Raw genomic sequence first — 24915 nt, 5'->3', positions numbered from 1 at the left:
ATTAATATTTATCCTTATATGATAGTTTATTATATTCTTTTTCTAATCATATCTATGTTAGAAATCATTAGAAGTTTGGGAACTGGAATATGCTCTGCAGTGCTTACTATCATAACTATCGGAATCAGATCAGAAATTGATGAAATGATTTGTTAATTTCTTGTTTTTTAAATAATGATATGTTGTGTCAAAAATAAAAATAAGAATATATTATATAAAAAATTTATAATGTATTGAAAAAGAAGAAGGTCAAAAATTAGAATAGACACGTGGAAAGGATGAGAGAATAACAAATATAATAGACTCTTCATTTTTTTTAAATAAAAAATAAATGCCCTTAAAGAAAATTCAAATAACTCTGATTAATAAATAAAAAGTTAAGAATACTTAAAAAAAAAAAAAACTCATAAGCACTAATCGAACTGAGGATCGATAAGAAAATAGCTATTATGAAGTTATAGAGAGTTGAGGGCATTCCAATCCTTTTTAAGTCCCTCAACAATCTAATCAGAAGATAAAGAACATCAATTATCAAGCAACTTCCTTTCATGGAGGCACAGTAGTCGATAAGCAAACCAAAAACCATTACACAACAATTTTGGAGGAGCAGCAGTGGTTGTCACAATCAGCTTACAAGGAGGTATCACTTTCCATGATTCCAGTAATCAAGCTAGTTTTCAGTTCCCAAGTTACATGGAACTTCTTGGTCGGCAAGGTTTGCTAGCAAGTAAGGAATTTTAGCTCAGCAAGGTTTGTTCTTTAGCTCAGGTGGCTTCTGACAAAAGAGCTGACCTTCGATCGCTGATGATGATGGAGAAGTCTTGCAACCAGGGCTCTGCAAGTTGATCGAGCTCACTGATAACTGATGGAGGATGGATGGACTCAGCGGACTAGAAGGGGGGCAAACAACTCTGGGTGTCATGTCTGGAAGTTCATGCTCGGCCGTGCCAAAACTATTTAAAGCAATTTGCTCTGAGGCTATCTTGCATGCCCTTGCTAATAAGGAGTCAATATACTTCTGGTAAGCATCCATTCGAATCTGCACATGCTTCTGAACCTGATCAAATAGATGCGTTCAACAATTAGGATGATAGAATCAAGTATTCAATTGGCAGGGATAATGGTTGAGATAGACAAAACAAGCAGATCCATGATTATAGTTGTTTTTTAAGTCCAATGTCCACTCAAGGTTGATTATGTTTCCCTTGAGCAGCAGATGGATGGATTCTTACAAATTACTAGTCCTAGGTACTAATTAAATGTAAATTTACCTCAAGCAAAACAGGGTAGACTCATTAGAGAAACTAATAGATCAATAAGTTGTATAATCACAGCCAAAGAATAAAGATGGACAAAAGCATTCCAAAATACTAAAAGCACCTTCCTGCATATGCATATGTTTATGACATACATATATAGATATACATGTCCATGTATATATATATATATATATATATATATATATATATATATATAATATGTGTATATATGTATCCTATGTTCACATAAAATAGAAAGTAGGAAAATTTGTTATAACCTGATGTTGCTTAGCAATATTTGTAAAGACTAAAGGGCCAATTTAATAATGTTGGACCAGAAGATGCCTAATTGTTACATTATGCCATAAAAAGAAAATGTTGAAGAACCAAAATGAAAGCAAAGAGAACTAGATTACCTCCACTTGTTCATAGAGTCTTCTTTGCACTTCCATCTGTGCTCGAAGTGCCTCTTTGACTTCCTGACCCCTAAAAGCAAGAGCACAAACCACGTTAGTGTTTTCCGACACCGGAGCCATGCACCATACAATATTTTGAATTATTAATTGATGCAAAACAACTCAAACTTAGGAAGACATGATACTGCTATCTTACTCATTCACATCAGGAGTAGGCACTCTTGGAGACAAAGCACTGCTGCCTGGATTCTCTAAAAGGTAGGAAGCTGAGATTTGGATTGAAAGAATTAAAGACAATGTCAGATAAGGTTCTAGTAAAATTAAATGATTAGTGGAAATAATAATGAAATAAATGTATATATGTAAAAACAAATCAGGCTTTTGCAAGATCATTTATACTGAATGATAGAAATTTGTGCTCCATATAATTGAGTCCACCAATTTTCTCGTGTAAAAATTGGATATTCCAGATACTACTTTGAGGATGGGTGGTACAAAAGTAACCTCATTCAGGAATTTGTCTTTGCATTCACTTTGAGATTCAATCAGCCGTGTTGTAGTCTCATGTGGCAGCTCACGAGAAACCTTTTTGAAGTAAATGTGTGGCAAGATTTGTTAACAGCATCGAGACTTTAATAGGGAATTCAAGAGAGTGATTGAGTCTTAAATAAACCAGCTAATTAAGCTTGAACTGAGACAAACTCCAACCAATATAGCATCTACATAGTGAAGACAGGAAATCCGAAAGTCTATATCTAACAAAGTCATTTGTTGAATTATTTGGAACCTTTTGAAAGTGCAGGTAATGAACAATAAGAGAATTTGAACATAGATAAGAGAAAAGAAGATAAACTTATGGACTCACCATCCTTTGACTGCTCAGTCATTTCTTTACCTGATTGCTTTCCTAGTCTGTATTTCTGGAAACATTAACATGAAACAAGTTACTCTGGAGAAAACAATTAAGAGTTTAGCAACAAAAAGGGCTACATGGAACTTCATGAAATGAATTAATTTTGACATGTCTATCAGTACCTGAAGATGACTCTTGAGGTGAAAAAGAGTGAGTCCTTTAACACCCATTGTCCGCATGATAGCCTTTGGCGTTGCCTCTGTCATAATCATGTTACAGTCAAATGGTAAATTAGAACCAACATTTTACAACCTTGACAAATTTCTAAAATATGACAGAACTAGGTGAGCTATTTAGGGTTCTGTATATACTATACTCCTGTGATAGCATTGGTAAGTAATGTTGTAAAGAATGTGTATCTATCTACAAAGAGACCAGCCATAAAAATGAATGCCTAAATAAAAAGAAAAACATAATATACTCAATACCTACATTATAGCAGCAAACAGAAACTAAATTTTCGTAATTGAAGTTCATTTACATGAGAAATCATGTACAGAACAGTTATGTAAGCAAACAAACCTCATAACAAATATTTTGACCATCATAAACAGAGAATGGTACAGTAACAGACCCAAGTTCTCTTTATTCTCGTCATGCAGTGAATTAGGGCCAACAAAAGTGAGAACTAATGAGATAAGAAACTCAGTTATATCACTCTTATGCAGTCTATAGTCTACTAACTGCCCAGTATCGATATACAAAATATGCATCCTCTCTCTTCTCGAAACCAATCACATGCAACTTATATTAGTACATAAATACTACACATGATTGATCTTTGGCATAAAGCAAAGAACTGTTTTCCAAAATATTCATTTAATATATTGCTCTTCATATGTTAGTTTAACCAATCTATTCTAATTTTATACTTAGATAATAAGTTTAAATCCAATAATGATTTGTATATTTTATGGATCTCGATGGTAGCAAAAGATCTTTACAGGCGACCCCAAACAGTTGGGACTTTGTTGTTGTTGTTGTAGCATTTGCGTATTTTACATAGTAGATCTGCCATATATAAACAGGGACGATATTTGGGCCTACAACATTATCAGATTCATCATTTCTAGGGCATCTTTGATCTCGTTTTCTGTGGCATGAGTTGTTCATATAAAACAAATTGCAGGATCTATTTAATTTGTCGGCGTAAACAAATCAAACTTCTCAATTCTGATAACTTCCATTTTCTGGAATTATACAAGGGTGTCAGGAGTTCAAAACTCGTTGCAACATAAAGCAATGGCCTACCTGCCATTTGAGTTGAGTGATCCCTTTTAAGAGACAAATTTTGGAGCGGATTCGGGAGGCATCAGACTTGAGAAGGACGAACAAGCAACAATATCAAAGAACTCGTAACGGGATCTAGAAGGAAAGCAAGAGCGGCCGCGCCAACCCGTCATTCATGGGACAGTGTCAACGAGTTCTACAGACTAAAGACAAAAGGACGCAAACTTGGTTGCCAATCTAAGAGGAAAACAGTAGGCCACCAAACCATAGATCGTCGGAAGCCACCACACCTTTCGGTCATTAATGGTGGAAAATCATCGAATACTTGGGACTAAAGGCAAAAAGGTACGAACTTTCGGGGCCCCCGAGCTGGGCGACGGCGTCGACGAAGCGCTCATGGAGGTCGGCCGTCCATCGGAGGCGCGGCTTGGGGTCCGCCGTGAGTACCAGGCTGGGGCCGTGTGCGTCCTCCGGTGGAATCGAAGCTTCCGGTCGGTGAATCAAGCCAGAAAACATCCTCCTTTCTAGTGGAAAAGCGATCTTGGAAAGGAGGAGAAAGGCAACCGCAGAGAAAGGGGAAAGGTCGAGCCTTTTTGGCTCTTAGCTCCAGTTATATATCATTTTGTCCTCCACGTACTAATTCGAGATGGCATTTGGACCCTTTTTGTGCAGGCAGTGGACCAATAGATAGAAAGCTAGGAGGTTTTTTATATGTATTTTTTTTCTCTCCGCTTTTTTTATTGCATAATAGTTGTTGATGGAGATGTGCGATCAAAGAAATTAACGAGAAGAGGACACGATCAAAAGAGTGAATAACAGAAACGAGGACGCTCTCATCTTCTCGTCCGAATCGACACAACGAATCTCAGTATCCGTAAAACCCCAAGATTCGAAGAGAAAACACGACCAAAAGGAGAAAGGAATGGATCTTGGAACGGAATTCTAAAAGGCAGTATGAAAGCGAATCAGGGGAGGGTGCAGGGACCTGCTCGATCGAGCTGATGACCGTCTCGTTTAGCCCTTCGCTGAACGCCTCTGGTCTGTCGAAAGGAAGGGACTGGGATCGCAGACGGGAGCAGCAGCAGAGAGAGCGAGAGCGCGCGCGCGTCGGTGGTGGCGGCTGTGGGAGAGAGAGATGAATGATTCTGGGACTCCTGGGGGGGCCCACCAGTCAAACTAGCATGGGGACCGCGACACCACAAGAACATCGAGGATCTCATCGAGCGGGAATCTTGACGCGAACCCGGTTCGCCGTGCGTCGCGGAACCGTTGACTTGGATCGAATCAAGCATGTATGTTCTCAACTGCTCCTGACTTGACTCTTAGGATCGAGTTCACCGCACACCGGTAAGTAATCACAACAAACAAAAACAAATAATGCTTCAGTTAGATAAATAGATAAGCATTATATATATATATATATATATATATATATATATAAAGCATTTCTTCTTCTTCCCTAATTTCTTAATTTTCGTAAATTACATGTATTTACAGCCTTTTCTGTAAGGTTTTCTTCCGATCTGGCTTTCTGCTGAGTTGAACTATGGAGACTGTCGATGATAATTTTGGGCAGTGATTTAGTTAGAAATGAAAGAAAAATAGCTACGAAAATAACTTGATTACGTTAAAAAAAGTTGAACTCCATGGAAAATATTTTCACCGATGGATGTTATGAGAGTCAATTTATACGTATTGGATTGATTGATGATCGAATTTAATATTTATAAACTTTAGCACATTAAATTTGATAAAATAATTATGATTTTGATGTTTATAAATATGGAAAACAAAATCCCATTTTTGGCTGTCACAGTGACGACTGGACGGAGTTTTCCTGTGGAGTCTCTTGTCGTTCGCTATAAATGCTCGCTTGTTCCTCTTTTCCACCACTTCGTCCCTCTTCCACCGCGTCCAGTGTAAGAAAGGCGGCTCCTTTAGGGCGTCGGCATCGCGATCTCGGCGGAATTCGCCGCCCGATCGCTGTGCTCTGCTGGAATCCGCCTCCGATCTGGCCGGAACCATGGCTTCCGGCAGATACATGGCCTATTCGGCGTCCCCCTCCACCGCACCGCAGTCCCCTCACATCTCCGGCATGCGGTCGGCCAGTAGCGCCCTCGTCGAGCAGGAGAAGTAGGATTCCGCTCTTCCTGATATCCTTCTCGTTCGGAAGAAAGAAAAAAAAATGTGATCTTTCTGCTTGGCGATCGATTTCTTTCGCTTGTTTTGATTTCTTTGGTTTCATCTAGTAGAGTCAGCTATGTTTCTCTTATCTGGTCCTTTCTGGATCGCTGGGAGCTTTTAAAGACTTGATCTTGCTGTGGCTTTAGGGAAGCTTATCCTAATAGAAAGATCTCTCTGTTGTTGTTTGAGCTTTTGATGCTTCTATCGAACGGGCTGTTGGTGGTATGATCCAAGAATGTTTTGTAGAAAGAGTTTTTCCTTTTCGTTTTTGCGTGTGAATGAGCTTTGGGACATTCAATCGATGCAAGGCTTCATATTTAGAGTTACTTATGCAACTTGTATTGGGTTATATGGAAGATCTACTTATTTTGGATGTGAACTTTAAGCTGAGAAAATTTGTATTCTTCGTCTCTGTTAGTTGGCTGGAATCTGGTGCTTTTGATTTCACGAGCGTGGTTAGTTGTTTAGCATACTTCCTGTGAAAAGCGCTTAAATGAGCAGTACTTGCCAGGTACCTAGCGGAGTTGCTAACAGAGCGTCAGAAGCTGAGCCCGTTTATGCTGGTGCTGCCTCACAGCTATCGCTTGCTTAATCAGGGTGAGTTTCTGTTTCTTATGGAAATCAATTTTTTTCCGAACTTGCTTTACGATGGTCTAAAATCCACTACTTCTGTCGGTTCGAATAATTTCATGCCATATAAACCGTTTACTATGCTTCCTCATTCCTGTGTTTGCTTCTCAATTTTGTATGTTATCTTCAGCATCCCCACGTTAACCTTGGTAAATGACAAACCTGTTTTACCCCATCAACTGCTCCTCTCCTGATGAAAGATCTGGGATGTGCAAATGTCATTCATAAGACGAGAGCTTGATAATATTTTTCAGTGAGATGCAAGTAGCATGACTATCTGCCTAGTTTCTTAGTGTCCTAGCTGACATTGTTGATCATTTCAGTTGCTTTTTAAGAAATACTTGGTCATAATGAATGGAAGGATCAAATGTTTGGAATATCTATGTATAAATGTATATCCTATCGTCACACCGTCATATGTTCAAATAGGGAACTATTTGATGTGCTTCTGCTTTTAAAAAAGATCTTAGCAAGAAATAGAAGGCAATAGAATTAATAAGTTATTGATTGGATATAAAACTTAACGTCCTACGGCATTATATCTCATAAATATCTTTCCCAAAAGTTTGTGATGTTCCATAAAAAGGCAATAAACATGGTATATATATATATATATATATATATATACTGTTCCAGGAAGCTGACAAAAAAAAAAGAAGATTTTTTTTTGTCTATGTGAAGCAATTGAAGAACGCTTTATTGTGAAAATAATTGTGTATCTGATTATCCTACTGGAAAACTGTTTCCTATTAAACATGTACAGAAACTACCCTTCTAGTATGAATTATATTTTGACAAATTATTCCTTGATCTACAACAGAACTAGCTGGACTGATGTAAAAAATATGGTCTTTTGTTGTTGTCTAGAAATGTTGATAACTGCACTTATCTCTAGAAATTGTATTTATCTCTTCTGATAGAATAATCTAAAGGACCTATTTTGAAAATCTGGTTTCTAGACCATCTAAAACCAAACTTTGATTTGACGCATCACTGGACATTGATTCATTGAGCTTTTCAATTCATATGGAATGAATAGTTTCAGCATGAAAATACTGCATGCGTGTCTAGTGATGAGTTTTGATTTATGTGGTGAGTTACTGAGTTTCGGGTGCATGTGCATGTATACAGACAAAAAGGGTACTGTGTGATCCCTGTTCTGTCTATCACTATGACAACAGTAACTGGGTGTTTCGTATCATAGGCTTGTGGATGCTTTGCATTGCATTAGCTAATGCATGCATTTTGAAAATGCAAGGTGATATTGTTGGCAACTTGTATTAGCAAATGTTGTTTGAGAATGCAACCGAGTATCTTGAGATGTTTGGAGTGATGATGCAGAAAGTAAATATAGATGGAGCCCCAAGATTCGTTTGCAGGCATGCATTTATTCATGTGGCTAACTTGGTTGAACGACAAAGTGAGTGATTTACATGCAGATTACAAAAGTAAATGTATGTTTTTGGGAATATGCAAGCTACCAAACACACTTATCATTGCATCAATTATCCAATGTGGGAAAATTTTGGGCTACTAACACAAACAGGTATTAGACTTATAAAAATGGTCTATAACATGACTATCTAGTTCTGTACTTCAGAGTTACAAGATGAGTTGATCGTTATTTTGGAAGTAATGAAAGCCATACATCTAATGTGCTCTGTTTTCTCTGCAGATAATATATCTCTTAACTAGTTTCTTATTGGACTAGCTTAAGCTAATTCTTGTTTTTCTTGTTTTCATACTTGGTGATAGTTTTATATTGCAAACTTTGACATTTGGATTGGTATGGTTCTGATTGCCTGATCATTTCACCCATGCTTGTCCATTTACTGCTGACTAATTTAGTTTACAAAAGCTAACTGGTAATTTTTGAAATTGAAATTTTGGAGCAGAAATTTTACATTTAACCATGCTGTTGGAGAATGCTTCTCTTTTAGATCAAACTGGGCTTGAACATGGTAGCCCACTAATCAGTGGAGGATTATTTCCAAATGGAAGCACTACTGATATGAATGGCTGGGCATCAGCGTTTCAATCTGAAGTACGGATACTAACCATTAACATGACTCTTCTTTTTTTATCTGGTATGCTGCTTGTGTAATGTGCAACTTACATATTTTGGTGATGTGGAAAGCTAACACAAATTTTCTACCCTGATCCAGATCATCCATTCTTTGTGTACTGTTTGCTATTAATGTAACCGTAGACGTGGTGTCTGTACTTTTGCATTCTCGACATAGTTATGTGCATCCATCTTAAGTTTAACCTAGTTATCCAGAACCTTAGCCTCCTTTGTAGTATTATTGATCAATTTGAAGTATCCGATTCTGACAAAATGTGGATTGGTGAGTGGTTAAGGTCACTGAAGCATTCTGGGTCCCACCCTCTTTTAAGCTCATTTTGTTTGACTCAATTACCCAATTGTGTAGAAATGCTAGGCTACATATGATTATGGAGTACAGAAAATAAATATATTTCTCTCTTTTTCATTGATCTATTATAAAATCAGGTTGATTGTCTCCTTATTTGCATTAACCAACCAAGTATTTGCATTTGTTGTTTATTTTAGTAACTTACCTTGGTTTTCCAGCTTTAGGTTTCTGCATCTGGAAGATATTATGAAAAAGATACATCATTTTTATTTGTTTTCATGTGAACTTGGGATGTCACCATTGTCTGTCAAATGACCCACTGTTACTTTCATAGTCCAAAAATTTTTGGCATTTTTTGTTGTTTACTATTTTCTTACTTTATGAAGTTAATGTATGTTCCATGGCCTCATATAACTAAATGTGTTGTCCTTAGCTTTTGTTGTGAGTCGATGGATTTCATTTGTGATGGTTTTTGCTTGTATCCTGCAGAGATTGGGTATATTACAGCCTTCATCAGGGAATGGGTGGGTTGGGCCACAAGGCAGCTCCTCTGGTCTTGTTGTGAAGAGAACTATTAGAGTGGATATTCCAGTTGACCAATACCCTAATGTATGCCACAGCTTCTTTCTTCTCAACTGTATATCAAAAATGCATATTACATGAGATTTGTTTTTTAATGGTTGAGCAGTACAACTTTGTTGGTCGGCTCCTTGGTCCTAGAGGAAACTCTCTCAAGCGAGTTGAAGCAAATACTGGTTGTCGTGTTCTAATTAGGGGGCGGGGCAGCATTAAAGATCCTGCACGGGTAATCATTTCCTTACAGCTGTTTGTACTTGTGCATCGAGCATGCATTCATGCTACTGTGATAACAGATCCACTTAGACAAAATTTATAAAGTTACAAGATTAGACACTGCTTGCTCTTTAGTCATTGTCATTCTGTGACTATCAGATGTGGCCAGGTCTTGTATATTATTTTTATGTATAGCGTGATGTTTTAGCAAACACCGCCAATGTCGGTCTCTAGTTCGGATGAAAAAGATTGAGGGTTGTGTTAGGTCATTGACAACCAGCCTAAAACTATGTCAGATTTCATGAACATGGATCTTAACTGATTGCAGCAAATGATCCATATAGCCAACCCCAAATAGTTGAGACTTATGATCTTGTTGTTGTTGTTGTAGCTAGATGTTTTAATAATAGCTCAAAAAGTTCATGGTTTTGCCCAACTAGTATCATCATCTAGAGAACTATAGAAGCTTGTTTAGCTTAGGTTAATGAAATGTTCTTAGTAGTTTAAAGATGCTTCTGCACTCAAGTTCCTTCTCTCATTCTGCTCTATCAGTAAAGATAACTTGAATTATTCTAGAATAACAACCTTCTTTTGTCTCGGCCAGACCTGCCTGCATTTTGCTGTCATTAGTATTTAGCCATTGTGTTCGATTAGATATGGTCACAGGAGGTACCTTTGAAGTTAGTGTTTAAGGATGCTAAAACTTCAAAATAAATATGATGCCATAGCGAGGTGTGAATGACCATTTCTTGGATACTATTATGTCTATGATTTCTGAGGCTAATTGAAATTTGGGTGTAGGTTCATGTCAGTATATTATTCAGCTCAGCTCAGCAATTCAATAAATTCTTTGAACTCGAATCTTCTTTAGAAGATACTACATGTAATTTTCACTTCTTTAAATTATACATTTTGCTATGTTTTTTCTTGCCACATTACACTATTATCTTCTTAACAAATACTTCAATTGTTTGTGTTTTTAGTTATTTGCATACCATTTACTTGGAGCAAATTTTAGCATTTAGGGTAAAGAAATTTCTTTAAGACCATGGAACTTGTTAAAGTTTAGGGAACGGATTGGGTCTCAGATTTTGGAGTCTGTTGTAGTATGCTGATGCCCAATTTAAGCGGGCGAGCAATGGTTCTTCAGTTAAATGTTCTTTTGGATTTATGTTGGTTCCAATTTAGACTTTATATTTTTCTCGATATTGCTTTTTATTATCATCTTAAGGAAAAGGAAGACAATAAGGTGGATTCCATACTCGTATGGGTGGATAGTTGACATTTAGTAAAGTTGCTTGCATACTAGTGTGGATGGATACTTGACATTTAGTTTCTTTTTCATGCTTCCTATAATTTTATGGTGCATTCCTGGCTTCAGTGATGTTTATGAAACCAGATTGTATGCATGTGTCAATTGTCATAATAGTCACTGGATCTACATCGTCTATCATGTATAGGAGGAGATGATGAGGGGGAAACCAGGGTATGAACATCTGAATGAGCCCCTTCACATTCTTGTAGAAGCGGACATGCCAGTTGAAATTGTTGATGCTCGCTTGTTGCAAGCCCGCGAAATACTCAAAGATATGCTGAAGCCTGTGGTACTGCTCGACTCTCATTCATGGAGTTCAATGTTGTTAATGTTCTAGAAAAAAGGACTGTTTCTTTTTCCTACTTTTCCTCTAGAGGATTCAGTTATATTATAGTCATTTCACATTGTTCCCCATCCTAATGCAGGATGAGTCGGTAGACTTCTTTAAGAAGCAGCAGCTGCGAGAGCTAGCCATGCTTAATGGTACCCTCCGTGATGAAGGCTCTCATACATCAGGGTCCGCCTCCCCTTTCCATAACAGCCTTGGCTTGAAGAGAGCCAAGACGAGGGGGTAAACTGAGATTGTCATTTAGCTGTCCCTGCTATGAGTGTCTGTTTTATCTTTGATAGTCATGTGCTGGTTAGTGTTAGCCATGCTTTGACTAAGGCATGGCTCTAACTATGGTTATGTCAGTGTCTTTCTGCTGGAGGGGGAAGATAGGGTTGTGGAGTTTGCATATATATGTGCCCTAGTCAGGAACAAAGGCCATGTTACTTTGACGCAATGTGTGATTACAATTTTGGTACCAGTCCGGGGGTGTACAGAAGAATCAGTGAACACGCCTTTAACCATGGTCATCTTAAAATGTCTTCCTTCCGGGAAGTGAAGGTTTTGTTTAGATTCGTGCTCGTCAGATATGTATCCATGTAGTTAAAACACTGTTTTGTGTGATTACAGTTTTGATGTTAGTGTGGAGGTATATGGAATAATCAGTCAGGTCTATATGTACAAATAGTGAGTTGGTATTCCCTCTAAGCAGATCTTCGTCATCAGAGTGCCGTCGTTATGGATTCTTTAAGTTGTATTTGGACTATTTGGTCATAATGTCCTTAGTTTTGTGGATATGGTAATTAGTCTCCTGGACACTGCTTGTTTATGTTTTGACAATGTTAGTGCATTTTTATGGACCATCTGTTGATGCCAATCCTGTGATTGATGCAACCATTTTTGCCAGTAGTATGACATGTTTGATCACCTCAGAATTCACAAGTAAACCAGTGAGAATGTTGAATCTGACCTCCAACTCATAAGCATCACTTCATGTCTTTATTCCTTTAGCTGGTGGATGTGTTGTTACCAAACTCTGCAAAGGAACTCTCTTTTACTTTGGCCGGTGTAACTTCACAAGATAAAAGCAGGCAACAGTGGAGGTGGAAGGTAAAATGGATGGATGGATGCTGGCCTGCTGTAAATGCAGCATGAGACGAAGCTCTCTCAATATAATTGCAGTACCCTTGTTAAAAGCAAATTACATGAACTCGACAACAATATGAATTGCCAAGTCCAAGATATATGCTCATCTCCTATCAAGATTTTTAATTAAAGATTATTTTTATATTTACAAACATAAAATATTAAGAGCCATCTATGGCTAGTTGGAGTAGCAGAGTCTGAAGGAAGTTCCTTCGTGGGAGAGACAAATCGATGTGGAGAAACCACCAAGAAATGTTCATCTCGGATGGTGGTGTCCAATAATATCATTTCTTGATGTGGTCAGCATGCAGAGTGTGCATTTGCTTACCATCATAGCTACAAAAAGTAGGTTTCTGAAGTTGTTCGAGTATATCTTCCTAACATACTTGATCTTGAATTTTGTACAACCGCGATCGAAGAAATTAATGAAGTCAAACTCATTGCATGACGAGTAATTGCAAGCGAGGCTATAAGCATATCGAGTGCTTAGGCAAACACCCTTCGTGGAAGAGATGCAGAAGAATTCACATGATAAAAAGCAAATAACTTTTTGTTGAAATACCAGTAACATAGTCTCGGTGAAGGTAAGAATGAGCTTTACAATATTGGTGGTGATGCAGTCAGCTGGTGCAGTGACTACCACTGTGATAGCACTCGGTGTTTCTGAATGCTAAACAATCTACTCAGTCCAAACAGGGAGGATGCCTTGAGCTGCCAATCTCTTCTTCACCCAGAAAACTACTAGTTTGGCATTAATTCTCTTTTCATCGATGAGAAAGGGTTCAACCGTGCTAACTCCTGAGCCATACGACGACAAGGAGAACCCTTTAGGACCTGCAGCAGGCGGGGGAGAAAGCCAGTGAGTTCTTGGGTTGCCACAATGGAGGAGGACATGACACCGAGAGAGAGAGAGAGAGAGAGAGAGAGAGAGAGAGAGAGAGAGGTGGTACCTGTCAAGACTCCGTTGGGGAAGAAGGCCCAAAAGGAGTAAGGAATGCCTTTCTTTAGGAAGGATCCTTCAAGCTGTTAATTTTCATTGGCCACAATAGAAATCACTCTTAGCAAGAATTTAAGCAGGATGTTCGTTTAACACCGAATTTAACGCTATGTGCACTGAAAGCTTCTTCTTTGATGATACAGGGAAAGGGAGATGCAAAAAAGATGATCCATTGTCTTGATTTAGATGAGGTGTTTGTGGCAACCATTTCTTATCTATGGGTCACACATCAAATATGAGAAGAACAATTTAGTTTTGCTTCTTTAGTCCACATTAGCACTACCTGTGATCCAATTAAAATATTGTGGAATGGTTCGGAGAATCACTGACCCTGTTATCCTGAAAGGAGATTTCAATCTCCAAGACATCTTCTTGGGCCTCAAGACACTCCTTCAGCGAAGGAATCACCTCCTCTTCCATCATCTCCGGCAATGGTCTCACGGGGGGTTTCTTGGGCTTCCCAGGAGCATCATTTGCTGCTGCTGGTGCGGCTGCCTTAGTCGCCACCTCTTGTTTCTTCACATCAGTAACTATTACAAACAAATCACAGCAACTCAGCTGTTGGCCTAAACAACAAATCAAACTTCTCCCCAAGAGCTGTAGTTATCGATCATACATATGAGCACAGGCGTGTTCACTGCAATCACTACTACCTCTTACCTCCATGAAACAGAAATCAATTGAAGCAGCTAAACCACAAGTACCTGCAGCAGTGGAGGACTCTTGTATGGCTGAGCACACAACGGTGCCATGGGTGAGCATGATTCTTCCTGGCTCTTGTCGACGATAGCCAACCATTGAAGCCCTTGAGAAGATGGAAAAGCTTGCATCCATCACCTGCCTTGTCAAGGCGCTGTGAATGTTGATGGACTGACAGGCCATGGTGAAGAAGGCCAGATGACAGGGAGCTCCAGTAGTTTCACAAGTGTGAAATAAAGAGTATTTGAATTGGCTGTGAGGTGTGCAATGGATTGGAATTGTTTCCACTGGCAAGAGAAGAGGAAGGGAGGGCAGGGCTCAGCCTTCTGCAAGTAGGATGCTATCCTCCACAAGTGTTATCTGTGGCCCTTCTTTTTCTCCTGTTCTTGTTTTCTTCCTGAGCTAAAAGCAAGGCTCGAGTTCAGAGCCCGGAAGGATTGTTGTTGAGTTTAGGAGACAAATCTGAGCATTTGAAATTATTGTGGCTCAAGTTTTCCTCCTTTTCCCTAATGATAAGAGGGATTAAACTAAACTATATATATATATATATATATATATATATATATATAATTAATCTTTTTAATCAAGAAAAAAATTGGGTCTATCATTCACATTCAGAATATGCTCGTTATGTGCATACTTTAACCTAAATCAAAATCAACAATATGAAAAGAAAAAAAAAAGGTTAAACAAAATGATTTTTGTCATTGTATTTTCTGATTCTGATGCTTATCACCACTAATAGCAAGAAAGATTCTAATTGGATTACCATCAATCCAAAAAACTTAAGTTGTTAGAAAAAGAATCCAATGTATATTAAGTTGCAATATGATGTATTAGATTTACTTATCAAAGATCAAAGATTTAAAATATTTAAATAAAAATAATGATGTTATATAGGACTTAGTTTGGGGTAGTAAAAATTTTGACCATTGATAAACAAAATTTTGAGATTGAATTCCATTTTCACCATAAAAAAAAAAAAAAAAACTTCTTGAGCACCAGATAGAGATGAGATAAAGAGAAGGGATAAAGTTTTAGAATGACATCTTCCACCAAACGAAAAAAAAAGAAAAGAAATTTTGGTCAAACAACTCAGTGGAAATATGCAACCTGGAAGTGAAACTATTGCCAAAGTAATATGTTTGAAGGATTAGAATTGATGCTATCTACATAGGAAATCTTGTTCCTAAACTCATCCTATCAGAACATAAAGACCATGCCAACTTTGCTGTGTGCTCTGGAATGACCTTTTTGCCCTTGCAGTCAAACCACCAAAAACTATAGTACCATCATCTTCATGACCTCAGTGACCCAAAACATTGATCATGAAGAAGTTCGACCACAAATGAAATGAAAAGGTACACATGACTATAAATAAAGGCATAGGAGGAAGAATGTGTGGAGGAGAGTGAAGGTAGAAGCAAACTTTTCCCTCTCCTCTCTACTGTCTTTCAACCATTTCTGAAACCAACACTGGTATTCTTGGTGTTCAATGAGAGGTGGGGTTTTGTCTTGTCAGGCCACTGATGGTAAGAAACAAAAAGTTTCCTTGGTTGAGCATTGCACTGTGCCTGGCTCATGTTTGTTGCAGGATGTTTATTGTGCATAAGCAGAATACCCAATCCCTTGTACACAGAAATTAATTATCAAAACTTTTAGACACCAGGAAGATTAATCAACTAAGATTTATGTTTAACTTAAAGCTGGAGCAGCTTCAGAAGAATGAACACTGTAAGAACAGGTAGCATTTAAGGTTGAGCAACCTGCAGTAATGACAATAATATAAAGAACCAGAAAGATATCACCCAATTTTTTTTTATGAACCATAAAAAAGATTCACATCAGCTGATGGAAGTTAATAGAAGAAAGATTTTTATCACAATGTTTGAGAGCAAGAACTCGAATTTCAACTGGAGATACCTTGGCAGGTAAACTTCAATTAAAACTGAGGCAGATATTAGGGTTCTTAGGAACTTGCAGAAGAACACATCCAATGTGCCAAATCATAAACAGCAGTAGCAACAAAAAGCTGAAAGTATAATTGAAGATATCAACTCCTAAACAAAGAGCAGAAATTAGTTGGATGAGTTTAAGATTGGAAGGAGACTAGAATCAGAATAAGATTACAATTTTAAAAGGTATAAATCACCATTACATTACACAAGCATGAGAGGCCAGCCATGAAAATAGAATTGAAGATATAAACTCCAAAACAATGTGGAGGAAATATCAGGATGAGTTTAAGATTGCAAGGAGACTAGAATCAGAATAAGATTACAATTTTAAAAGGTATAAATCACAATTACATTACACAAGCATGAGAGGGAGCAAGAGGGAGAGGAACAGGATATTTAGACATCAAATCATCAAATTTGCAAAGAATGCATTCTATGATTATTCCAAAAGGTGCAGTCAAATTCAACTGAAATTTCAAAAAATCCACTATTTAGCAGATTTGCCGACATAATTGGTCACCATTGTAGAGAGCAGAAGGTAAAACTCATCCTTTATTTATGCATTTCTTTTGGAATAATCATAGAATGTATTCTACTATTATTCCAAAAGGTGCAGCCAAATTCAACTGAAATTTCAAAAAATCCACAATTTAGCAGATTCGCCAACATAATCTGTCACCATTGTTAAGAGCAGAAGGTAAAACTCAGCATTTATTTATGCATTTCTTTTGGAACATGTACTATCAAACGTAGACCAAGTATCGATGTATCAGATATAATGACACCACAGCAGTATCATAAGAATGTGTACAAGAGAATAGGAACCAGAAATACACATAGAAGATAACAATTTTGTTTTTTTTTTCCCCACCATTTAATAGCTTGCAGATGAACAGTGCAGCAGGATCTATCAAACCAGACTTTCTGCCAGCATTTAATGTATACCAAATCATTTTTACATGATCCAGACTCACTTCCTTTTACCATCATTAACCTGCAGAAGAAAAAAATCAGTATAGATACCAAAACACTTTAACAAATGTACTGTTCACTTTCTTATATACAAAAACTTATATCAGCCCCCTTCAGCAAATAATTGTTGGCATACATGTAAAAGGATTTTTTTCAAGAAAAAGGTGAATTTATGAAAACTCTTGATTTTGTAAATCAAGAAGCTTGTCTTGAGTAAATCTAAAAATAATATTTGTTGATATCAGCACTTAACTATAATATGCATTCATTGGTACTGTGGTAAATGGATTCATCAAAACCAACAAAATCCTAGCACCAGAAAAAAAAATGCAAAACAAACACACACCCCAAAAAAATAGCTTCCAGTGTGAAGGGAAAACTAATCTAATTGTATTAGTTTCTATAATTGATTTCTTCTGTGTAATACTAATTGATAGGGCCTCATTGATAAGTGCTACAAGATCTCGTACATTGGAACCCATGGTTATGGACCCCAATCCGTTAGTATGGAACATTTTCTTTTCCAAGTGAAATCCCCTAGTATATGAAAGAATGAAAAAGTGCTTTCGTTGTTGCGGAATAAGAAGCCTTCGTATCTTAATGCATGTATTTAATTTGTATCTTTTTGAACAAAAATGGTAATGTTGTTCCTCCATTGATAAAGAATTCCGGTCTTTGGGAAGTATCATGATCATCCAATAAGAAGGGTTTCAATTTATTCAAATGAACGATTTGAACACCTATTGATTCTAACAACTGATTGCGGAGTTGATCATTCGGACCTTTCAATTCACGGATGTGGATCTCGGACCTATGAATGGGGATATTCCCGATACTCACAAAGAAAAGGGGAAGTGACTTGGACAAAAAGGGAAGCGACTTGGACAAAAAGAAAACAGATAGTACATGCATATTTTGACAACATTAATAAAGTACGATACAAATTGTGTCCCAAAATCCACTTATACTCCAGGAACCACAGATACAATCAAGAAAACAGTTTAATACAGCACATGAATAGAAATATTAAATAACATGGGTAGATAAAGTAACAAATTTCAGAGTGATAGTGCTTCCGATAATATAAATTTTACAGGCCTTTGAAGCAAATAAATTAATCATCATTAACTGCAGGCTTATGTTTCTGCAAAACATATACGGAACAGGAGTAGAGACCACGGTACCTCACTAGTTACTACATTGCCATCTCAGCTTGCAATGCAGCAAGTTCGTCTTCTTCAGCAGTATTTTTCTGGGGAGCAAGTCGGGCTGGTACTCTACCAGCAGGAACATAAACTGGAGCAGAAGGAGCAGTTGTAGCAGGCTGAAGAAGCTGTTCCTCCAACTCTGCTCCCTCCAGCTCTTCCAGTTCTGCTTCCAATTCATCCTAGCATAGCAAAGTTTAAATTGTCAATCAAGAACAAGGAAAAGAATACAGAAGAAGATTGATCACAGCGAGGAGGTATACTTCATCAAAATCAGCTGCAGCTCCAATAGGAGTGGCTAATGCTTCCTGAATTTGTTTCATGTTCTCTGTCTGTTCATTAATCTCGTCCATAGTCTTGTCAACATCATCAATATTACTAAAAAGAGAGCAAAGGAACAACAGTCAGATTCATGCCTCTTGTTTACTGTTGCACAAGATGTCAGAAAAAACAAAACTACAGTAAGGAGCTGGAAAGGCAAAAATGGCCAGACCAGACATACACAATTCAGAATCAGCATCATGTAATGGAACAATAAGTCGATCAAGCCCATAGTGTGAAAGTAAGTTTCAGTGTACATGACAATAATCAGTTGTTACTTGCTTTTAAGGTCTAAAGCCTAGACATTACAACAGAAATATTTCAGAGAACATGAACAAATATGAAATTGAAGTCGTGTCTACTTACGTTGCTTTTTGCATAGCCTTCATTGCAGCTGCTCCAGTTCTCAATGCATCAACAGTCTCTGTTGTAGCTTTTGCACCTTCCAACATTATCATCTTAAGTTCCAAAAAAATAAAGACATGATCAGAAAATGATTCAGCAAAAGAAACTCGGAAGCATATCATGGAAAATCATTAACATCTTCAATATCAATCAGTACCTGATCGTGAATCCTCAACTGGAAGTTTCCAAGTTGCTCAACTTGTTGCTCATAAAGTCTCTTCCTCTTCAAGCATTGTATAGCAGCTAAATGGATGAAAGCAGAAAGATTATTAATAATTTTGGGCGTGATAAATAAAAACAAAATGGCTTTTACCACAAGGCAACAGGCTATAATAGTTGTAATAAAGTCCATATTGATTTTTCAAATTTTGTACAATGTAGGAAATTTCTAAAAGGTCAATGAAATATGTCATGAAAAACATAATGACATTATTACTAAGAATCTTTACATAAATATCATTTTAAAAAAGGACATAATGGCATATGCATTGGGTCTTGATTTTCCATCCATATACCAAAAGAACATCAAATTTACTAAAAAGTTCATAAAGTTAACTACCGTCTCTCTGAGCAGTTAAAAGTATACTCTTAGTCAAAGTTATCAGAATCAAACCATGAAGCGCCTTGGGTCGTTGGATCACTAGTCAGACCAGTGGGTCAACTGGTTAAAATGCATATTTAATTAAAATATAAAAAATAATTAAAATTACATATAGTAAAAATCTAAAATATTAAAATTAATTAAAAAAGGATCAAATTTATACAAATGAAAATAAAACTTTAGTTATATAGAAAAAAGATAAAAATGGTATCATCAACCAACATTATAAACATAAATGTTTATCTAGATAAAATGTTTAATAACACATGATAAAATTTATGCTAATCCAATTCAAAATCAATTGTTCAATGATATAGAAGAAATAATTTGTCCAATATCAACGTCATGACTTATTAACAAACACACATAAATTTTTGATCAAAATGGACACATTTTTAGTCATCAAAATATTCATTCCGTAATTCTACCCCACAATAAGTCAATTCCATATTATAATTTGAATTTTCAAACTCAGTTTTGTTTGTTGCAATATTTGTTGCATTCTTTAAATCCAATTCTACTTTTATAGCTTTCATGAGGTCTAACTTGATCTCTCTCATCTTCTTCTTCATCATCACTGAAATCCAAGTCATCAAGATTGAAAGTTATTAATTTTAATTTATTTCTCATATTTATCCTAATTTAGTGACAGATGTAGATATCCTCTTAAACAAATAATAAGAAAATTTTAAAGATATTGAAGTAATCTTTTGTTCTCTTACAAAACCAAATCAGTTGTATGCAAATCAGTCGATTCATTCGGGTTATCAAGAAAGCCAGTCAATCGGTTCATTCTGGTTTTCCAACACATCTAATCCATTAAGTGACTCGGACCAGTTAATGATCTAGTTTCCGATTTTTCAGGTCCGACCATCTGGTTCGGTCTGGTTTTGATAACTATTCCTTTAGTTATCAAAATAACCCAAATACCCCCTTTAATATATGCCCTTGTGTGAAATGGGGCAAATCCAACCTAAAGAATATTTAAGGGATTAGATTGAATTTGGGTATATATGCCCTTGCCGTTGTGTCACGGACTTAGCTGGTTTTGCCTAAGTCATGCAGCACCCTTGCGTGTCCGTCCGCAAAGGTCAGCCTCCCCGAAACCTCTCATAGTCCCTTAGGACCTACAAAAGAGAAAACGGGTTAGAGAAAACGTCTCACTCGGGATCCACAAGCAAACATTTCCGAAAACACTACATAGACAATGCAAATTACAAACAGACTTTACAAGTTCTGAACAGTTACACAACAAAGGGTCAAAATGATCCACTACAGACCGAAAATCTCTCACAAGTGTCCACATGACACAATCTTTATTTACAAGTCTAAAGCGGCCACCAAACCCAACTAAAATGAGACTATTAAGCCTTCGACCGTCCCTCTACATGTTGTGCAAAGCATGAACATACCAAAAGACACGGACATACATAAGCATTACATCAAACATCTTGTTTAGAAGTTTGTCCGTGACAGTTGGGTCACCATGATTTTAATAAATAAAATCATGAAACATACAATCTATATACATATCTGCATTTACCTTACATGTCATTGGATAAGATGGTAGGTACAAAATAAGTAATTAATCATTTATACAAGGAGGTCCAAGATTTTAGGTTGTGTCACTATTAATTGTCCATTAGAGCCTGTCTTCGCTGTATTTAGTTTTGCTGAGTTCCTTTGCTTCAGAATATGTTCAAATAAAGTCTAAGGATTCTAATTAAGCCATGTTATGCGCACAATGGGGAACAGTCAAAGAGATTGCATGTGATGAACTTCCACCCACTGATCACACTTCTTGTAAATATTAATTATATTGGTGAAATTGTTTGAGTCAGCATTTTGATTCTTTAGCTAGATATATAACATAGCCTTAACTCTTCATTGGAAAAAAAAAACCAAGAAAGATCATACCAACAGGTAACATTGGCAAAAACCAACACGTGTTAACATTATATACTTTTACAAGCAGATCACAAATCTTTACCTCTCTTATTCTTTGCTCTGGTGAACTCTTTAGCCTTTTCAACCTCAGCAGAAACCTTCTTTAGGAGGACCTTCTCCTTTTTCTCAAGCATTTCAAGTGTCTAAAATATGAGAGTAGCAATTTAGAACTAACAATGCATAGCTGCAACTGTGATAATAATAGTTTTCCCAGTTCACATAGAAGAAAATAAATCTCTGATGAGTGAGAATGAAAACATTTAAATGCATATGCACAAAGAACCACTGTAAATGCGATCTAACCAGCTCTCCTAAAAGCATTCACATCTATATAGCGAGCTTACAAGTTGTTAATGTCAAAATGGCTAAACACACTCCCAAGTGACCTTTAATTTGAGATGGAAGTTGTAAATCTTTGTTAACAGAACTCCTTCTTGAGCAAATTTTCCAGAACAACAATTCATCTTTACCTATGCTTCAAGCAAAAGAGTTCCATGGATTTGTAAACAAAATAATTCAACAAGTTTTTGGCAAAGAACAACGCTTCTTATCCTATCTTCAGATTCGTCAATCAAATTTTTTTAACTAAGATAGCCAAACTCATTGTATAAGGAAAGATAAAGGAAAAACAAGAACAATTCAATTAGAAAAAAGGTGAAACAAAATTTGATCACCTTTAATTTGACTGGTGATATTACACTCAGTAAAGCTCAATGGCAGGAAAGAATCCATGTGGCCAACTTGGGATCTATGAGTCCTGTGAATACTATTTGACTTCAACAACCTAGTTTCTTTTCTTTTTTTTTGGTCGTTTGTTGACCCCAGTGATATAGTAACTTGGCTATGTCTCAAGTCTCTTGGCTAGAGCATCATTACTAATTCCTTCATTCCTGTAAGCCGGTTGGTTTTTAACTTAAAACAGAAGGATTAAATCACTTTCTCATATGGATTATATCCTAACATTAAAAACTTCAACTTTTGCCAGTGCTGCTCTGTCAGAAAATCATTTGGATCATGTAGAGCACTCCATCTACATCTACAAACAGCAGAAGAAACTTAATGATCTGGATGATATTTTTTAATCTGTAGTTATGATCATATGTCCAGCCTCAGGAAAATAAAAAAATAAAAGAGATACCAAAGAACCTAAGCCGCACTCCAAATTGAGTTCAAGAACATATCCAAACTATATATATATATATATATATATATATATATATATATATATATATATATATATAACATGAGAATTGAACCCAAGACCTTGCAGTGGATTAACAAAGATTTTATTGACAAACCACACCATGATGATTTTCACTCGTACAATGATCATTAACTCATTATAATAGACAAAACAAAAAGATAGAGGATAAGGACTTTTCTTTCCTGTCTCATCGACCCACAGTCCATGGGTTTTCCAGTGGTGTTGTCGGGATGATTATAAACGGGCAACAATCTTGAAATGCAACCATACTCACACCATAAAATATCCAAACAGACATTAAACAGAAAGGCAACAATCTTGAAATGCAAGTATACTCACACCATAAAATATCCAAACAGACATTAAACAGAATTCATGATCCTTGAATTTCTACTAATAAAAATGCACCTATGATATAATTACATCTTTATCAAATAAATCGAACCAAAAGAAGGACAAATTAAAAGTACCTCATTTAATTTATCGAGGGTGGCCAAGGTACTGGTTTGCTCCTTGGGCTTTCCAAAAAGCCTGCCAAACATCTTCGCCGGCTTCTAAATAACAAGTCCCTGGAACCAAAACAGAGATTTAGCCCCAAATCCCCAATTCAGATCCAAATCACAAGTTACAAGATCGCTCTTTGATCAATCCATAACATCCCATACAAGATATATCCTCGTCGAAGCGAACCAAATCGATAAAAAAATGCTAAACAAGGCGGGGAAAAGACGTATTGGCAGATTATTTGATCCAATTCAATCAATACCGATCTCAACACGAACCGCGGAAAGGAAACTGATGGACCGGCCTTTGCGACTAGGGCTTCGACGAAGGCGATCGATACGATTCAGAAGTATGATACTAGTGGAGATAGAGGGGACCCCTTCGACGAAATTGGAGCGAAATGGGGAAAAAAGGGGGCCGCGTTCCCCACATATAGAAAGAGACGACGGAGAACGATAAGCTTACTCTAGTTTATTTAATAAGTACCCTCTTATTCTTTTCACTTGTTTTTATCAGACACATGAAGTGGGTGAAACAATAAAATCATAAAAAGTAAATAAGGAGTGCAAATAACGGAAGAGGCTAAGCGTCAGAGTCGGGTGGGTATCATTTAGGATTCAAACCCGAATCCAACAAGACACATTCCTGGATCCAATAAGGATCGAGTGTGGGTCTGACTTGATAGTTGGAATGTTTTATAGGCCATGAACGTATCTATTCAATTAATTTATCCTAAAATTCTCGGAAAAAGCAAATTTATCAGAAGCTAAATTATTGAATTTAATATTAAAAGAAAACTAAATTAACTTTAATGACTTATGTTTCGTCCTAAAAGTTTTGGGTTGACTTATTTGCCCTTTAAATCCGGTGGTTCGCATATCTATTCTTTCACTATTTGAAAATAACATATTTCCCTTTCAAAAATTTAAATCGATCCATATTTGTAACTCCAACCGATATCCATTTAATAAGTCTGGTCCTATAATTCTTTTACATCATCTATTTCTTCTTATATTGTTTGTTGTATTTATCTTATAGATATTTTTATTTATGTTTTATTAAAAATATATACGTTCATGATTTTTACTATTTTTATAATAATTACATATACTCATCTCAATATTTTTTATCTATTTTAAAAATATTTTTAATACACTGTTATTAAAAATATATTAATATCAATTGAAATTAAAAAAAATATTATGTTAAATTAAGTATTCAAAACATTAATATATATTTTTAAGTTATTAATTAATTTAATTAATAAATTTTTTTTTTAAAAAATTTATAGATTAATTATATATTATCCTTCGTAATTAACTATCTTTAACATCTCAATCCCTATACTTTTAAAAATTATATTAACATCCTTATAGTTATGAAAGTGAAATATTTAACTCGTTATTCTAACAAATTTTTTTAAAATTTTAATTATATAAATTATTATTTTAATTCTATATAAAATATTAATATTTTATTTTCATAAATATAGAGATCTTAATATAATTTTTAAA

The 24915-nt window shown here is 36.2% G+C and overlaps 4 protein-coding genes across 7 annotated transcripts; 1 reads left to right on the top strand and 3 right to left on the bottom strand.

The window, feature by feature from the left end:
* Nucleotides 1-528: 528 nt before the first annotated feature.
* Nucleotides 529-4470, bottom strand: LOC135583922 (protein PHR1-LIKE 2-like). 2 transcript variants are annotated; one of them, XM_065158346.1, is made up of 6 exons: nucleotides 4172-4470; nucleotides 2711-2787; nucleotides 2571-2595; nucleotides 1872-1941; nucleotides 1676-1745; nucleotides 529-1057 (listed from the first exon to the last, which is right to left on the bottom strand). In XM_065158346.1, the coding sequence occupies exons 1-6, from the start codon at nucleotides 4332-4334 to the stop codon at nucleotides 743-745; spliced, it is 720 nt and encodes a 239-aa protein (XP_065014418.1). In that variant the 5' UTR covers nucleotides 4335-4470; the 3' UTR covers nucleotides 529-742. The 2 variants fall into 2 exon arrangements, with proteins under 2 accessions (XP_065014418.1, XP_065014355.1); XM_065158283.1 differs by having other exon boundaries at nucleotides 2541-2595; nucleotides 4172-4467.
* A 1239-nt stretch (nucleotides 4471-5709) lies between these two features.
* On the top strand, nucleotides 5710-12305 carry LOC135642179 (KH domain-containing protein At5g56140-like). Of its 2 annotated transcripts, none has more exons than XM_065158187.1 (7): nucleotides 5710-5951; nucleotides 6514-6599; nucleotides 8573-8676; nucleotides 9497-9616; nucleotides 9696-9812; nucleotides 11260-11403; nucleotides 11540-12305. In XM_065158187.1, exons 1-7 carry the CDS (start codon nucleotides 5842-5844, stop codon nucleotides 11687-11689), a joined length of 831 nt encoding a protein of 276 aa, XP_065014259.1. In that variant the 5' UTR covers nucleotides 5710-5841; the 3' UTR covers nucleotides 11690-12305. The 2 variants fall into 2 exon arrangements, with proteins under 2 accessions (XP_065014259.1, XP_065014197.1); XM_065158125.1 differs by having other exon boundaries at nucleotides 8528-8676.
* An 812-nt stretch (nucleotides 12306-13117) lies between these two features.
* Nucleotides 13118-14619, bottom strand: LOC135680317 (uncharacterized). Its single transcript, XM_065194199.1, has 4 exons — nucleotides 14290-14619; nucleotides 13916-14115; nucleotides 13539-13611; nucleotides 13118-13422 (listed from the first exon to the last, which is right to left on the bottom strand). Exons 1-4 carry the CDS (start codon nucleotides 14465-14467, stop codon nucleotides 13268-13270), a joined length of 606 nt encoding a protein of 201 aa, XP_065050271.1. The 5' UTR covers nucleotides 14468-14619; the 3' UTR covers nucleotides 13118-13267.
* Nucleotides 14620-16940: 2321 nt separating this feature from the next.
* LOC135583918 (vacuolar protein sorting-associated protein 32 homolog 2-like) lies at nucleotides 16941-23843 on the bottom strand. Of its 2 annotated transcripts, none has more exons than XM_065158042.1 (8): nucleotides 23664-23843; nucleotides 23368-23466; nucleotides 21737-21836; nucleotides 19303-19388; nucleotides 19107-19198; nucleotides 18683-18797; nucleotides 18399-18601; nucleotides 16941-17236 (listed from the first exon to the last, which is right to left on the bottom strand). In XM_065158042.1, exons 2-7 carry the CDS (start codon nucleotides 23437-23439, stop codon nucleotides 18410-18412), a joined length of 657 nt encoding a protein of 218 aa, XP_065014114.1. In that variant the 5' UTR covers nucleotides 23440-23466; nucleotides 23664-23843; the 3' UTR covers nucleotides 16941-17236; nucleotides 18399-18409. The 2 variants fall into 2 exon arrangements, with proteins under 2 accessions (XP_065014114.1, XP_009399850.2); XM_009401575.3 differs by having other exon boundaries at nucleotides 23680-23837.
* Nucleotides 23844-24915: the final 1072 nt, after the last annotated feature.

Source organism: Musa acuminata, chromosome BXJ1-1 (genome assembly GCF_036884655.1).
Source record: "Musa acuminata AAA Group cultivar baxijiao chromosome BXJ1-1, Cavendish_Baxijiao_AAA, whole genome shotgun sequence".
NCBI classification, from domain to species: Eukaryota; Viridiplantae; Streptophyta; class Magnoliopsida; order Zingiberales; family Musaceae; genus Musa; species Musa acuminata.
This window is presented reverse-complemented; position numbering and strand designations above follow the sequence as displayed.

Excerpts from the sequence above, each read along its gene's own strand:
- LOC135583922 (XM_065158283.1), bottom strand. The coding sequence starts at position 4,334 with ATGTTTTCTGGCTTGATTCACCGACCGGAAGCTTCGATTCCACCGGAG. Across the intron at positions 2,596-2,710 it reads ACCTCAAGAGTCATCTTCAG|AAATACAGACTAGGAAAGCA; the intron begins GTACTGATAGAC and ends TAATGTTTCCAG. Across the intron at positions 1,746-1,871 it reads CCTACTCCTGATGTGAATGA|GGGTCAGGAAGTCAAAGAGG; the intron begins GTAAGATAGCAG and ends TCTTGCTTTTAG.
- LOC135642179 (XM_065158125.1), top strand. The coding sequence starts at position 5,842 with ATGGCTTCCGGCAGATACATGGCCTATTCGGCGTCCCCCTCCACCGCA. Across the intron at positions 9,617-9,695 it reads CAGTTGACCAATACCCTAAT|TACAACTTTGTTGGTCGGCT; the intron begins GTATGCCACAGC and ends ATGGTTGAGCAG. Across the intron at positions 9,813-11,259 it reads GCATTAAAGATCCTGCACGG|GAGGAGATGATGAGGGGGAA; the intron begins GTAATCATTTCC and ends TATCATGTATAG.
- LOC135680317 (XM_065194199.1), bottom strand. The coding sequence starts at position 14,467 with ATGGCCTGTCAGTCCATCAACATTCACAGCGCCTTGACAAGGCAGGTG. Across the intron at positions 13,612-13,915 it reads TCTCCTTTCAGGATAACAGG|CTTGAAGGATCCTTCCTAAA; the intron begins GTCAGTGATTCT and ends GAAAATTAACAG. Across the intron at positions 13,423-13,538 it reads CCCCAACGGAGTCTTGACAG|GTCCTAAAGGGTTCTCCTTG; the intron begins GTACCACCTCTC and ends CGCCTGCTGCAG.
- LOC135583918 (XM_065158042.1), bottom strand. The coding sequence starts at position 23,439 with ATGTTTGGCAGGCTTTTTGGAAAGCCCAAGGAGCAAACCAGTACCTTG. Across the intron at positions 19,389-21,736 it reads CAGAGCAAAGAATAAGAGAG|CTGCTATACAATGCTTGAAG; the intron begins GTAAAGATTTGT and ends TCATCCATTTAG. Across the intron at positions 18,602-18,682 it reads CTGCAGCTGATTTTGATGAA|GATGAATTGGAAGCAGAACT; the intron begins GTATACCTCCTC and ends TTGCTATGCTAG.